General features: G+C 35.8%; 1 protein-coding gene across 2 annotated transcripts in view; it reads left to right on the forward strand.

Moving 5' to 3' along the window:
• DARS1 (aspartyl-tRNA synthetase 1) overlaps positions 1-16,554 on the forward strand; it is a 41,461-nt gene that overhangs the window by 12,616 nt on the left and 12,291 nt on the right. Inside the window, exons 5-8 of one of the 2 annotated variants that reach the window (XM_074910650.1) lie at positions 6-103; positions 8,672-8,774; positions 10,043-10,123; positions 10,595-10,654. In XM_074910650.1, the coding sequence (XP_074766751.1) occupies positions 6-103; positions 8,672-8,774; positions 10,043-10,123; positions 10,595-10,654 (342 nt within the window). Of the gene's footprint in view, positions 104-8,671; positions 8,775-10,042; positions 10,124-10,594; positions 10,655-16,554 lie in introns of both variants that reach the window. The other variant, XM_074910649.1, reaches the window with a different exon arrangement.

Consider the following 16,554-nt stretch of genomic DNA (forward strand, 5'->3'; position numbering starts at 1 on the left):
GAAAGCAGTGTTTCTTAGTCCTGCGTCAGCAGCAGTTTAATATCCAGGCTCTTGTGGCTGTGGGACAGCATGCAAGCAAGCAGATGGTAAAGTTTGCTGCCAAGTAAGTAAGCAATTATATCCTGTTGTCAGAGTAAACAATGGTGGGAACCAGGACTCCCAGGGGTTGGGACCATTTTCACACATTAACATCAATGCTTCGTTTGTTTTAAAATGTAGTTATTTAAATTGTCAGCTCACTATTGCTTTGAATACATTACACTGACAAAAGATAAAATAGAGAACAGGCTTGAAATTCATTCTGAACTGCTGAAGCAGCATTCTCTCGACATAGACAACCTACATTTACTTTCAAGCTGGCTAACAAAAAGTCTGGCAAGCTGAGCTTAGTGGGACACTTCATTTTGTGTGTGGTGTTTGTGTGTGTCTGCACATGTTCAGGGTTTTTCTTCTACAAGATGTGTAGTGTAGTAATACATTTTATAGCTAGAACTGATGTAAAGAAGTTCCATATTGTAAGTGGCTTACTGAGTTGAAGAAGATAAGAGTAGCTTCTGTGCACTGAATTAATCTTATTTACACCTTATTTTTGGCAGTAGAATGTTTAATGAGGGTTTTAAGTGTTTAATGAGGGTTTTAAGTTACATTTTAAAATATTGGGGGGGGGGGGCAGATAATAGTTAGACTTCCCAATTAAACAAGTGTTTGTTGCAGCAATTTACATTCTGTTATTTGGTTTGTTTTATTCTTAAAAAATTACCTTCTCCTGCTACTTGCTTCAAGATTGTGCTTTCAGATTGTCCAGTACTAAATATGCTTGCATGACAAAGGTGTTTTTATAGTAGAGCTTTTAATAATGTATACCTACTTGTTCACAAATAGAAATGTGAATCAATTCGGTGCAATAATATGTTTAACATGTGGCACTTCAGTTGCTTCTGTGTAGTTCTTGGCACTACTCTCATGCCTGGGAAGGGAGCCCCCACTAATTAGCTTTTGCAGCTACAGCCTTCAACTTTCAATATGTCAGAGAGAGGAGGGATTCATTATAATATAGACTTCCAGAAGCCAAGTTAAAAAGGTTAGGATAATGCTTCTGCTGATGAGGTTCAAGGCAATGGGAAAACAGAACCAGCAGTGTTTGTTGTTTGGCGGTGCTTAGTGTTGGCAGTGCCAGTGTGAAGCATGCTGTTTACAGGTGTTTATGAGCCAAAGTGAAGTGTTCTGTTTCTTCATGAAATAGTTTGTTCTCTCTAGCACTTAGAATCTTTGAAAAGAATTAAGTGTATAATCTACTCATTCCCCAATTCATCTCCGTCTAACCTACCAATAGTCTGCCTGTATTCTATTAATGAACTTGCCCTACAAAACAGTGAAACAACTCTTACAGTTGTGATGCTCACTCTCCTGTTCTCCAGTTCCCTCCAACATCTCTCTTTTTCAGTTTTCTTTGTGGTTCTTTCCTCCACAACTGAATTTCTTACATTTCGTGAGCAGCAGAGCTCAAGTGGTGAGGAGCTCATGAGAGGGAAGCTGGTCCTTACTCTTTTCTTTTGTGTGCTGACTCTGCCACTTGTAAGCCTTCTGTGACTTTTTTTATCACTAATCTTTTTTTACTTGGTTAGTTTTCTGTCAGGTTAGTGATTTAAACTAGGTCATGGAGGTCCAGAGCTAACAAGGAGTGGTAAAAGGTGGTAAAGGGTATCTGTAAGGAGTGGAGGGCAAAGCTGCTTTCTCTTCTGGCAGCAGTGAACTGTTAAATCAGATGGAACATCATCCTTAGCTTCTTTCCAACTCCCTGTCATCTCCTCACTTTTCTTGATGTGACAGACTTGATTTCCTCTGAGTAGCCAGACTCATGATGTTTGCACTGTGTTTTGACTTTTCATTCTGCTCCTTTTTGCAGTAGCATTTGCTAGCTAAATCCTGATAACTCAGCCTCTCTATAGCATGTGTGTTTTACTCATTATGTGTACTTCTGAAATGCTTACATGCTTAGCATCATATTCTCTGAATGATAGAACTTTCTCTGCTACAGCCTTCTGGGTTTTCTTTTGGGGGGTTTGCTTTTGTTTTTAAACAATTAATGCAATCATCTTCTCATGATTCCTTCCCACCATCAAACCAATATCCTTCCATGCTCTTGCTTTTTCCAGTGTTTTATCATCTTCTACAATTTTGTCTGATGTCACTGTTGCAGCTGCCTCTTGTCCTTTAGAGGCTGCTGCTGTTCCCTGACTTCTAAGTGCACGTGTAGCCACTGTGCCAGGAACACCTGAAGCACAGCAACAGTATGTGCCTTGTCTTTTTACAGTCACTCTCCTGTTAGTTTTCACCTGCTGTGGAATCATGCCATTATTACGAGCAGATGAGGCTGGTCTTAGATGTCTAAAAATAACTACACTGTTTCTCTGCCTTTCTCAGTGTCTTTTTTCATCATCTCTTGTTTCCTACACACTAAATGAGAAAGTACACATTTATTGAAGAAAACATTTAACTTAAATACCTTATGTTTCAATCAAATTTTATACTAAACTTTTTCACTGGCAGTACATAAATGTTGTTTTTCATGTGCTACTTTCTCATATTTTGATATTGGGTCCAAAACTTTCTTTAAAATAGTTAATGAAATTCTGGATCTTGAATTTTTAATGAGGACTTATTAAATCATGAGCATTTTTGGTATAAATTTTCATAAATAATAAACAAGCCAGTTCCTCCTTTAGATATTGGCACATGGAAACCAAGAACTTTCATAATCTTCTGTGGTCTAGCAACATTCATATACTAATTATCTCCATTATCATAAGAATGTGAATTCTTTTTGGTGAAAAATACTTAATACTGGTTTAACTCAGTTTTACAAAGAAATTTCCATGAGTTAACTATGAAGTTTCTAGTTAAACTTCCAAAACATATGTAACGCACAACATAGAGCAAGTCAAGATACAGGATTGACAGCTGTGGAGTTCTTATGTCGTTATCAGAAAAAAAAAAAAAACAAAAAACAGCCTAGTCCTGCAAGGGATGCTGTATAAGAGAAAGAGTTAATTGTCTCTTTCAGCAAGCAGAGGTGCCAAGTGGTGCAATTAGTAATTTATCAACCTGCTTTTTTTCCATAAATTATTGGGTGTGGTCAGTTTTGGTTTTCTTTCTCTCTCTTTTTTTTTTTTTTTTTTTATATCAGCATTGAGCCTTTGCCCTGCCCTGCTTCTGTAGCCACATGATATGATATAGCAGTTGGGAGAGGTGGTTAACAGATTCTAATTTAGCTGCCCAAACAATATGCCCTCGCTCAAGAAGTAATCTGATTACTCTTTATAGTAGGCTAGAGAATGAAAACCCAGAAAAGAGATTAAAATAGAAAAAAAAAAAAAAAAAAAGAGATGGGTAAACCTGTGTGAAAAATACCTCACAATATAGAAAATATGCATAAGTTCATCAGCCTGATAAATTGGTAATACCAGGAAAACTGCTGGATATTGCAGAAACATTTTCTTTATCTATTTCTGTTTAATGTCAGTGATCTGGAAGAAAGGTCAAATTGCAGCTGTTAAATTTGCTGGTGACATAGAAATTGGAATGGTAAACTGGGATCTAGGGAGTAACCAGGGTTCATTTAGAATAATCACTTTGATGCTCTTCAGTGTGAATTTGTACCTTTGTGATCATTAGTTCAGATTTTGTGTATGTTCAGGATTAATAGGTAGGAAAGTAAGTGAAGAGAAATGTGAGGGCATGATAGATAACTGACTTAAGTCCATGCAGTTCTCTTACCTACTATGCTAGGAGATCTCTTTGAAAAAGAGGAATAAAATGCCATTCGCGTAATATATGCCAGTCATTAGACCATTTCTGGAATGTTTTATCCACATTGTGTCTGAATATATGTCAAATTGGAAAAGGTTGATGGTGAAGCTGCAAGATGAAATGATACGTGGACAGGCAAATCTGCCTTCCTGTGAGACTAAAGAAAAACTCTCAGTTCTATCCAAGATAAATTAGTAAGTAATTTAAACCCTAGTCTGATGGTACCTATGCAGGAAGATTTTCTGCCAGTGGAGGAGGGTTCTTTACTTTGCAGAGACAAAGGTGTGACAAGATGCAATCAACAGGTGGTGAAGCTAGGTAAATTCAGAAGGGAAACGAAGTGAAATTTTTTTCAGTGAAAATGATTAAAAATGTGTAGTGGAGTTTGTTACTTAAAAATCTTTAAAAGAAGATAGGGGTTTTTTTTTCCCCTAGAAGATACCCAAGTTCATCCAGGTGTTAGAATGTTGTTATGGGAAACAGATAGTTATATTTTTAGAATGAAGAGAATAAGTCTAGGTGTTTAGCTGGCCTTCATATATACAGTGTCAGTTAATTCCCCTTTCAGAGGGCTTAATGGATACTTACTGTATTTGTGCAGACAGTATTACAGTTGCTCTTACTGAATTCAGTATAAAATGTTTATACTTTCAACTATTTACAAAGTGAGCTCATTTTTTCCGGGTAAACTCTATGGCCTTCAGCTTTCACTGATCTTCAGATAAAGGATCATTGATTATAAAGTTTTACATCAATTATTTAATACTGGATTTAATAATGTATTAATATAATAATTTGTGCGGTCTGCTTCCAGAAAAGTGTTGAAGGAAAAAAAAAAAAAAGTCTGAAAAGTATAGATACTTCCATTAAATAAAACATTGTCTATTTAAAGTCTATGAATAATCACGTTTCTTCCAATTCTTCAGAATTTTGATCAAGAAAATGTTGATTGTGATTCACTTAGGGAGGCCCGCATGGGGTTCAGCTTGCAACATGAAGCTGTTGATGAAAGATGTTGTCATACAGACTGCAATAATGCAATCCTGTGGTTAAAAGAGAAAGTCTTGGCTAATAGACATGCAGATAATTAAGAGGGACATAAGGCATCTAGTGGGCATTTTAGTAATTATATAGGAACATTACATATAAAGAAGCAGTTTGCCATGCAGAGGAATTTTTTAGCATTGGACTTTATGAATCTGTTACTGAAACAGCTTCTTTAAGGATTAAACAATATAAAGATGTCATCTGTCTTAATGGATCATGCACCCTAACTTAGTTTCTAGTCCTTTGTAATACTAATTACAGATAGAAATATTGTTGTCTTTAATGGAGATGGTGATATCTTCGTCATGTTTTTCTGCTACTTGTTTACTTTTTTTAGTTTGTTTGGGGGTTTTTTGTTACCCAGGGGAATTTTATTAAAAAATCACCGAGATGACTTAGTGCTGCTGCTGCAGAGAACACTTTGCTGTAGTTACCGTCATTTAATTAAAAACATCTTGTTTCTTATGTAGCTTGAACTGAAATTACCATTTCAGTAACCTTCTTGGAATTACCTGTTGGGATCAAAGCATCAACTTCTAGGTTTCTGTAGTTTACATTTGATGCACTGTTAGGGACTTCAGATATTTCCAGCACTAGATCTTGCTGAGCACAGTTCAAACGAAACTCGAAGTACGAGTTTTTACTTCCATACCAGATTAGATATGTAGTCTGAATGAGCAAAAGCATATTTTCTGATTATGGAATGAAAGTTTAGAGTAACGATGAATGCTTGCAAATACAAAGATGGTCATATGCAGTAGAAAACTTGGTAGTGCTTTTTTGTGCCCAGGCAATTACATGCATATTTAGATACAGGGATCTATATAGGTAGGAACTCCGTTGAAATACATCTTAAAATTATGGCAGATTTAATGACTAAGGGATGTTTTAAAATATGTTCCAGACTAAGAAACATAATTTTAATTGCAACTCCTGTTTAGAAAGAGAGGAAAAAGCACATTTAATCGCAAGTGCAAAGTTTTAAAGTTCTGTTACGCAAGTTTGCATAGCAGTATTACAGTTACAATGGTGCAAAAGTCAGTTTCTTCCTGTATTTTTAAATTGATTCCATTTTGCATGTCTTGAATTCCGTACAGGTTCTGATCAAAGCTCTGTAATGACTTCACTAACACCAGTTCTCAAACATGGGATCAGTAACTTTATTATGAATCCATCAAACAACACATTTCCATTTAATTATTATTTTCTTTGTCACTGCAGAGAATTTACTTCAATAAGTTTAAAACATTTTCAATAAGTTTAAAACATTTTTATTTGCAATCATTAGTGAGGGTTTTTATTAATCAGATTAGAAACTTATATTTGCAATGAAGACACTGCTATTCATGTCGTTAGTGGTGTTTTCTGGGCATTTGCCAAAATGTTGACATGAAAAAGGAAGCAGGGAAAAATAGAGGAGAGCTGTGCAGGGAAAAATAAGTTAGCACAAGAGTAAAACTTTTATTCTTTTAAACATTCACTTGAAAAGCAAAGGGAATTTATAGTTATGCCTAATACTATTTTAGCATTATATATTCTCTGTGCCTTTCTTATTAGCATGTTCTCTTGCATTCAAAGCATTGTATTGCTGCCTCAGTCTTTTTTTAAGGAGTTTTAAACAGGATCATTTGTAAGAGAGTGTACTTCTAAGCACTTAGTGTCATTTCTCCTTGTCTTTCCTGAATTTGTTGCCTCTCCTTAAATAATGGAGATGAATGGAGGCTCACCCTTAACTAAATGAATTCTGATTTAAAGCCTACTGTCAACCTCTGCTTTGTATAAATTTAGTCATTTGTTCATTATACTGATTTGAGCAACTGTAGCTCTTTTAAAGTGTACATGTATCACAAAAACATACTATTCCCAGATTTTATGCAGTATGTGGAATTACCTAGTGGTTAAGCAAGTCAAGCATATGAAGCACCATGGTCTGTATAAATATTAGAGGAGCTGCCAATGAGTTCTATCACCTGAAAGTACTGCCATCAAAGAAATAGTGTAATCAACTAAAATGCTCGAATTTGGGGGTTTTTTTTAGTTACTTGTAGTTTAGTTGTAGCAGTGTTTCGAGAATTTTGATGCTTGAATTTTCCACTGTTACTTTAATATCGTAAGAGTTTTCAAAACTTTGATCATTTTTATTCAAAAATTCTGTTGGATAACTTAAAGTGTATTCCAGGTTAGACCCAAAATCTGTCTAGCTTTTCTTAGGGCTGATATGGATGCTTCAGGAATAGCAGAAAGCAGGACAAGCAAGCAGTCATAGTTGGCAGCACTTGGTGATTTGTATCTCAGCTGCTTCTGGGTAACACCACTCAGGCTTTATCAAAGAAAGCGAAGTGTCCCTCATCAACTAAGAAGATAAACTTAATTGTTTAGCGGATGAATCCTACTTTAAAAATGTGAGAGAATGACTAATTCCAAACATAGATGTTTCTAAAGAGGAACTTCTCAATCCTGTTAAGTTTCTCATGCGGTTTTACTGTAGCTCTACAAAAAGGCTTTAGGCCCAGAATACCTAGAATTTGTTTACAGCTCTTAGACAGACTTACTCCAGGCAGTGCTAAATAAACTGATGCAGATGCAAGCGAATAGAACTGTATTTACCATCAGCAGAGGCTTGTACCTGCTTGTACTTTGTCTTACCTCCTTTAACTGGGGGTTACTGCCCCTTAGCAACACCTCCTGTACATATAAATATTATCTTGCCACCCTCCAACTTAGCTGTATGGGTTTTGTGGGACACAGAGAGGGGTCTTACTAAAAAAAAAAACCCAGCCTTGTAAACTTGAGGATTGTTAATTGCTTTTTGCTTTACCAAGCTCAGTAGTGGCCAGCTTGTCTGATGACATCCTTGCTCACCTCTTACTATATGCAGTTAAATTATGGGCCCACTACTTTCCTGCTTTCTAAGGGCTTGTGTGGTTAAGTGATGTACATACAGTGCTTTGCAGTCTTCTCAAGAAGGCCTGAGAAGTGAAAGATAAAGTTAATTTTAATAGTTATTTGTCACTAAAAGGAAAGAAATATTTTCTGATATTTGGCCTTTTGTAAGTAGGCTATCAAAGAGACAGAGTGAAAATATATTTCCAGTGGAGGTGAGATTATCTGTAGAAAATGACTGGTTTGAAGTCCAGCACGTTGAATACCTAAATAAAAACTGCTCATACAAATTATTTCCTCACCTATGACTCTTGAGGCTGTTATTATTTTCTTATATAACACATTTTATCTCATATTTTTGGAAGACTTTCAAGATGTTATATGGTGTTTTGATGTCCTATTAGTGAGTGTTTGTGGAGAGCAATTAAGAAGTCCCCTGTTGTAGAGAAATGACTTACAAGCATCTTGCATCTTTCAGTAACAAGTCATGTAGTTTAAACAAGCTCAGTCAGTTTTGATTTTCCCCTCCAGATCTAGGACTTCCTTTCAGTTTGTTGTTCTGCTGGTTGAGACACATCTTTCAGATAATTGCATCAGCTGACACATACAAGAGTGTATGTGGCCTAGAAAAAGAACTAGGCAACTTGTCAGTTTATGTATACACACACAAAGAATGAGCGAGCACTAATAATTAATCATAATTCTTTCCCTCCCAAATCTTCCATCCCAGTTTGAATTTATTGTGACTGGGAATATTTTAGCAAAGTCCTTCAATACTCAGTTATTATGTATGTATATATAATAAGTAACTTATACCTCTGTTTTGTTGTTCCTGCAGTCCATACAGTACATGAACATCGTAATGGTCAGTACTGTCTGGTGCAGTATGCCATGAAATTTAGTAAGCCTTCTATTCTATCTTTATTGACAGCATCAACAAAGAGAGCATTGTGGATGTAGAAGGTGTTGTGAGGAAAGCACATCAGAAAATTGGAGGTTGTACTCAGCAAGATGTTGAGCTTCATGTTCAAAGGGTAAATTTTTGAGAAAATGGAGCACTGGTTATTTGTTTGAGAGATTATCTATCTAGGTTGTCTCTACATATATAAACTTTGTCAGTAAGCAAAGAACATATAGAGAAATAAGCTGCTTTAAACTACAGATTTCAGTGTATCATATGTAAACACGAAACATTTCTGTCTTTAAGAGATGTGATTTTTAGAATTTCCTATTTTTATCTGCCATTTGAATTACAGTACCAAGTAAAATACGGTATCTCACTAGAATAATTTGTCTAGGAATGCTTCTAATTCTAGTTTTTGATTCTTAACTGAAGCAGATACTGTAATAAAAATTCTGCTTCTTTCTAAGTGCAAGTCAGAAGTTTCTTCTTTATCAGAAAGTTACAATCTTCCCCTTAATACAATGGAATGGAATATGTAACTCTCAGCAAAGTAAAGCACTGGCTTAGCAGTATGGAAGCTCTTGAAATCTAAAACTCTTGTAGCTTGTGTGGTAGGGCTGGAGGAAGTGCAACTTTATAATTTGTTTAAATAGAAAGCGTATTTAAACCTCTAAGTAATATCCTTTCCTTCTAAAGGCTTTCAACCAAGCTGTATGCCTACAATACAGCTGAAACACAGTCACTGCAACAGTAGAATACAATGGCTATTATATTTATAGCAGTAAGGTAAATTTTAGCTAACAGTGTTGGAGAAAATCTGCAGATTTTGAAGAACTGTGTTTTAATATATGTGCAGATTATCATATGCTTGATTTTTCTGGAAGAATATAAAATTGACTGCACCTATGACTAGACTGTCAGGCAAGGCAAGGTGTTTTATATTCTCTGTTTGTATTTTAGGCATCTCATAAATTTTCAATCTGAAATGGCTCTTTCAGATAAAAACAGATTATAAGTAAAATAATACAGTGACAACGAGAAGAACAGGATGATCTTGCTGGAATCAGAACCTAAACTCTGTGAAATCTAGTAGTTTCAGACCTGGTATTCATGCCAATAGGGTTGTCCCTCAGGCAGTATGTACTTGCTCAGCTCAGTGCTTCCTGGAAGAAAAAAAAAGATATTTTTAATCTTTCAGAAGGAAAATAAGAACTAAGCACTTATAGTATTGTCATGAGAATGCACCCATGTATCTCAAGTATTTGAATAAAATCACGGTCTTAGAGCTAACAGCCTATGCAAACACTGTTTCAAGTCTATGCCAGAAATATCCTTTTGTAAATCACACCTCCTTTTGAGCTGAGTCTCATGCTATTTCTGTTCCTCTCTCAATTTCAGATCTATGTGATCAGTTCAGCTGAACCCCGACTGCCCTTACAGCTGGATGATGCTGTTCGGCCAGAAGTGGACGGAGAGGAGGTGAAAACTTTGCATCCTCAAATACTTTTTATTGTTTTTATAATTGAACAAAAGCATGAAAGCCAGGCAACTTCCTTAATGCAGTGATTTGGGGGGTTTGTTAGGCTTGCATTTTACTTCCTTTATGTTATCCAGAACAGTGTTAGAAATCTCTATAGCTTTGATTTCTGCTGAACTGCAGTAGGAGGTCAAAACCAGAGGGTTTGCAGTTGTATGTTTTCTGGATCCTCGTAGCTGGATTCTGCCTGTGACCTCTGGGAGAAGTTAAACCTTAAGCTTTGCTATGCTGCCAGTTTGCAGTATGTTCTTTCTAGAATGATCGAGAAATTCTGCTGAACTTAGAAGTAGTCCTTGGCTTTGTGCCAAAGGATGTTTTTCTCCTTTGATTTAGTTTTGTTAAGTTTGGGGTTTTTTGGGGGGGTTTCTTTGCAGGTGTATGTATTAATTACTTATTTTTGCACAACTGTTTAGGATGGAAGAGCTACTGTAAACCAAGATACAAGACTAGACAACAGAGTCATTGATCTGAGGGTAAGGAACATGCTGTGTTTCATGCTTGACTGCAAGTGTTTATTCTTCACATTTCTAATCCATGAAGCAATAAAGTTTTGGATTTGGTAGAAGTGTATTGTTGGCCAGAGGTAAAATAAGCAACATATTTTTCTGGGTTTGAGTGGCATTGTGAAAACACAGGAAGTTTTAATCCTAAATGTTCACCTTTCCTGACATTAATCAAAGAACACATATTAGTAGGTTAAAAGTGAACATTTAGGATTTGGCATGTGGCCATGTACGTCTGGGCTTTTTTATTTACAGAAGTAAAAAGTGACTGAATAGTGACAATTTAGAGACAACATTTTTTTCTCAAATGTTGTCTTTGATACCCAAAAACTGTAGTAAGAGCTCAGTTTTGAAATACAAGATGGAAGTTTTGAATGTAGCATGTAATTGAGGTGCTGTAATACATGTCTCACAAGTGAAATTGTACTTCTACTACTATACAGGCCATGATACCAATCACATTCTCTTTGTTTCTTCCACAGCATTCATATCTTTTTCTTTTTTTCTGAAACACCTTTCTTCATCCAGGTCATTGAGACACAGCCTTCTGTGAATTCAAATACCTCCCAAATATTTCCGCTCTCTGATCAGCAGCAAAAAGCTGTCTACTAAATCACTTACAGAACTTTTCTCCTTTTTTCATGATATAGCAACTAACACTAACTGTATAAGTAGCTAACCATTCATATTGACATGAGGCTTTCTGGTCTTTTCCCATATTTGGCTTTCCACAGTAAAATTTTAATTAACTTTTCGTTGAACGAAGAGTGTGCTTAGCTCATATTTATGGTGTATTGCATTCAAAGTTCTGATACTAGCAGTCTTTCAGTAAATCAGTCTATGGACCTGGGAAATAAAACAAAAAAGTCAGTTAGTTATTGGAAAATTTGGAAAAGTTCTGGCACCGAGATGCTTAAAGCATTTGAACTTATTCTCACTTATCTCCTTATTTCAGCAACTAAAACTACTTCTGCAAATTGTTTTACTTGGACTAAAGTTAATTGCTTTTCACTGGACCTTTTGTATAATACTGAGCAACTTCAATTTGTGATTACTTTTCAGTTTACTCAGTATCTCATCATCTTGGTCTTTTCATCTGTGTCTTAAATTAAGCCTTTGATGAAAAAAATTCTATACTAATGGTTGCAAGTGAAAATCATTTAAAGGATCACTGGCTTATGGTAGTGGTAAGGCAGTGTACTAAACTGAAGAGAGAACCCTGGGTTTGCTCAAAGTGTGAGTTTGACTTGAACTTTGGGTGATGGAGAAAAATACTCAATGGTGCTTCAGAGAAACTTAAGAAAATCCATTAAATTAATTAAATACCTGTATAATAAACTGGAAAGAGCCATGAACCCCAAAGAGAACAGAGAAATAATACAAAGGGAAATAGCAGTTAAAAATACTAGCTGAAAATAATGGCATGAAAGTGTCCTTGGATGTAATTCAGATGAGATCATCTGCAGAGTAAAACCTAAGAAGGTATATAGTAATGGAAAAAGAAGGAAGACTGTAATGCCAGAATAAACACAAGAGGTGGAACAGAAAGGGGTGGGCTGAAATTTTTCCATCCCTGTACACCTTCAGTAGTCCAGCAGGACTCTCCCAATACTTCTTATATATCTCTGCCAGTGTAGTATACAGAACATCAGTGTCAGTATCCTGCCTGGAGGGTATAGCTGCTGAGGTGAGTGGATGCTATAACCTTTTCTAACTTACATGTCCCAACCATTGTCGGTACACCATTTATTCAGCGATGTTTGGCACCTTTTTTTGACGTCTGAACCTTAACTCTCCCTTCTACAGGAGGAGCTATTTGTCTCCTTATCTCCAACAGGTGCCACAATGTGGTGCTAAACATCTATTTCATGCTGAACAGGAATTCAGGTTAGCTTTTTATGAAATTGATGGAAGGATGAAATGTGAACTCTCAGTATTTCGGTGCCTTATGTCTCGTCCTCTGCATGCATCTTTGGCTGGATGTAATTTGGCCTTATCTTTCCCTTGGTTAGGTTTAGGTATCTCTCTTACCTGCCTCCTATGTACAGGAAAAGTTACTGTCTCTGACTGTGTCACATCTCTGTGTGGTTTTTCTGTTGGACATTTCTTTGTTTCAGGACAAAAGCAGATTATTTTGGACCAGTAGGCTCATAAGTTTGTAGATTCATAAATTTGCTTTGCAAACGAAGATTCTAAATAATTACATGTTACTATGACCTGGTTTTATTAAAGGGGGACCTGAATAAGCAGAAAAGGTATTTAATGGAGAAAGGGGAAATCCCATTGAGAATACATGTGCTTATATATATGTGCACATCCTAAGAGCAAGGACATGAAAGCAGTTTGTCCTTCAACTAAAAAAAAACCCTTCAAAAAGCAGTAATTGATTTTCAGTTTGGTTGCATAGACTGAAGCTGTAGTACAAATGGGACTTCAGAGAGCCCCTAGTGTATCAAGTGCACTGCATTAGTAGGCATTTTCTAAGGAGGATTAGAAGACGCAATGTGTTAAAAGCTCATTGTTAGCCATGGTTCTCCCATACCTCTTCTTTTTAGGAAAACCAAATCATGGGCAGTAGGAAAGAAATGTTAACAGAATGGTTCTAACAGAGATGCTGTGATGATCTGTTCCTGTAAGTGTGAGAGGAAGTCCAACCACAGATACATGTACCATCTTGTTCTGGTTTCCTCAGTGCCCCAGTTTTTTAAGGAAGAAGGAGGTCATTGAACATCAGAAATAGAGATACTATTTTTGGAGAAAGATTTAACAAATAAAATGCATAGATCTTGGCTAGACTCAGACTAAAAAAAGTCCTTAGTATGGAACTAAAATAATTTTTGTCCATTTAAATACAGTCTTTAAAGTAGTTAAGTATTTTAACCAATTTTAAGTAGTGATTAACCAATGAGTTCACTGAATAGGGCCAAATAGTGATAAAGTGGTTCTGTGAAACACAGTTATTGCATGAATGAAAGGGACTGAATTTCCAAAAATATCATCACTCCATCCAGCTATGATGCATACCAAGGAAAGTTTGATTATGATACAGTAGGAGGAGTGCAATTAGTAATAAAGAAATTACATTAGTGGAGATGTAATATGCAAAGTATTCTACAAAGATTGCAAGCCATTCTTGTGTACAAGTGAAAATAGATGGCACTGTATTTTTAACAGTCTTACATTTTGGTTGTATACAAAGATCTCCCAGAGGTGTCTGGTAGTTTGTTTTGAGGTTAGCGATGGAAGCACTTAAATACCAAGATACCAAGCTATTGCTGTAGTAATTGTTCTGATGTATGGAGGGAAAATGGAGATTATTTAGGGTGAAGGGGTTTTAAAAATCCTTTCCAAGGAATGATGACTGAGGAAGAGTGAATTTATTCCTAATGGGTTAACTCATAAAAGACAGATCACCTACTTGTGGACTAGAAAAATTGGCAGTATAGAGAAAAGAGAGATGGTAAAAGAAAAGAAGAGTCTTTGTATAGACGGGATTTTTTGTCACATAACCACAGGTGACTGTGAGGAAACCACTGTTGACTTAAGTATCTATTTTTCATGATAGCTTAATGAAAGTCAAAACAGTTGATTCTAAAGATGTTTGATTTACTGTTGCTTTATAGAAACAATTAAAAAAGGCAAATTGGAGTGCTGATTGTGTTTCTAAATCTTTTCTGTTGTTCTTAAGCTTAACTGATGATGTGTAGATTTTCCATGTCTGTGAAAACACCTACAGAAACCATATTTCCTGAAGATCTGTGGTAGATAAAAAAAAAATGAAGAAAGAACAAGTGAAACACTGATTTTTGTGTTTTGCTTCTTAGTTTTCTTCCTCTGCAGAAAAAATCAATTCAGGTTCATCCAGTTTTAACAAAGGACCCGACCGATGTCCTTGCTCTGGCTTATTTTTGATGTCCAGCAGGGTTTTTATCTTAAGAGTATCTGTCCAAATTTGACTTGAATTATATGCATTTTGCAGTCCTGATGCTATAATTGGGTCTGCTAATGCACAGCTCATTGAGACCAAAACATACTGGTTTTAGGGTCAAGATTATCCTGTTTAAACTGCTCAGGGTAAAGCATAAACAATAAACTGTATGTTTAGTAGTTTATGAATGTCAGACTATGTTATATGAAAATATATGATCTTAATGCAGTTTTGCATGATCTTAATGCAGTTTTTTTCAAAATACTTATTACCTCAAGCTTGATTTTATTGTGTTGAATACAGTTTACTCATTGCAAAAGCTGTGTTTTTCCTGACTGAATTAAAGCTGGAATGAACAAGCAGATGCAAGTTCATTTTGTTGTGGGTGGTAATTTGGTAGTGAAGACATAACACAGTCCCAGTTGTTTAGACACAAACTTTATGTTCACACCTTCTTATGCTATAAATAATATTAAAATTTGAGTAAAGGTTGACTTCAATCACTTTGAGGTTAAAGAATTGTTATTTACCAATAAATCCTCTGTCCTTGTAAAACCTTCATGTCTCATATCTATAGTAGAGGAATTGAAAAATTATTTACATTATTTAAAATAATGTATATTACTTGAAAGAATATACATTACCTTATTTTCCCTTTTAGCCTACCTTATATATTTAGTGATTGTTCATGGTGGAAGATAGGTAGTGCCAGGAGGCAAACGGAAAAGCAAAACTGAGGTGAGTGGAACAAATTTTATAGCTGAGGTGAGAGTAAAAAGGAAAGTTCATAACTTTGTGCCTCAGTTGCACCTCTTCAAGATATGATCACATAAGGTGTTAACTGCCCTCAATTCCACTGAAACACATTTGCTGGTCTCTGGCAACTTACATTGCTATTATTCTAACACTGCAGCTTGTGCCGAATGAAATGTGATAATTGTTTTTATAATCTTGCTTAAGGTGTTAAAATAGGCTCTGTTCTATTATTGCTAATATTTTCCTTTGTGGTATTTAAACAATAAACACACAGGTGAAATTAGAGTGAGGTTATGACTAAAACTGATATGTCAGCATTGTTAGTTAAATATTTTTTCTGCTGTCTGTAACAAAGGTGATTATTAAAAATCATTTCCCCTGTAAAATCAACTCCGCAGACCAAGTTAAAACATTAACACTGTTAACTAACACAGCATTTAAGTGGCATAAGTTTGTTTCTGTTTCTGCTTGATTCTTGAAGGAATATTTACTGTCTTTGCCATAGTCTCAGGTAAGATAGTTTGTCAATATACACATGGAAGAGTTCACATTAGGGTAAACACTACCGGGAAAGAATGCCATGGCAAAATTTTTTTTAAGGCAAAGGTAAAAATCCAATTCATTTGATGGCTGTGTTGTACCTAAGTGTGGTAGCTCAAATGGTAACTGTGTTACCTACCACCGTACCAAACATGGTATAAAGACAGGATAACAGCTTGAATTATTTTCTTCGGATAAATTCACTCTCTTTTTGTCCTAAACGTTATACCAGTGCAAAGGATGTAATTAAATCTGAAATGTTTTGCTCCATGCGTAGATACAAAATAATCTTTAAAGTCTTTGGAAAGTTTTAGTGGCACATAAAACTTTTGAGGTCATCCATTTGACTCCACTGCACGTTGACAGTTGCAGTTCTTTAGGAGCTTATCTCAAATGTCTTGCTGGTCTGTTTAATTCTTACAAGGAGTCTGCAGTATCACAAATTCTCAACAGTTATCCCAGTTGGCAGTCTCTGAATGAATGGGCACTGAAACTCGTCTGCCTTTGGTAGCAAGAACAGCAGTCTTGTCAGATCTGATTTGAGGTATGGAGAATTGCTGCTTGTTCTTTCCTTGGTCTGTAGTTAAATAAAAGCTTCAACGTCCAGATCTGTAAATTTGGCTGCTTTCATAAATGCTATTTTTAA

This window comes from Athene noctua, chromosome 7, assembly GCF_965140245.1.
Source record: "Athene noctua chromosome 7, bAthNoc1.hap1.1, whole genome shotgun sequence".
Classification (NCBI taxonomy): domain Eukaryota; kingdom Metazoa; phylum Chordata; class Aves; order Strigiformes; family Strigidae; genus Athene; species Athene noctua.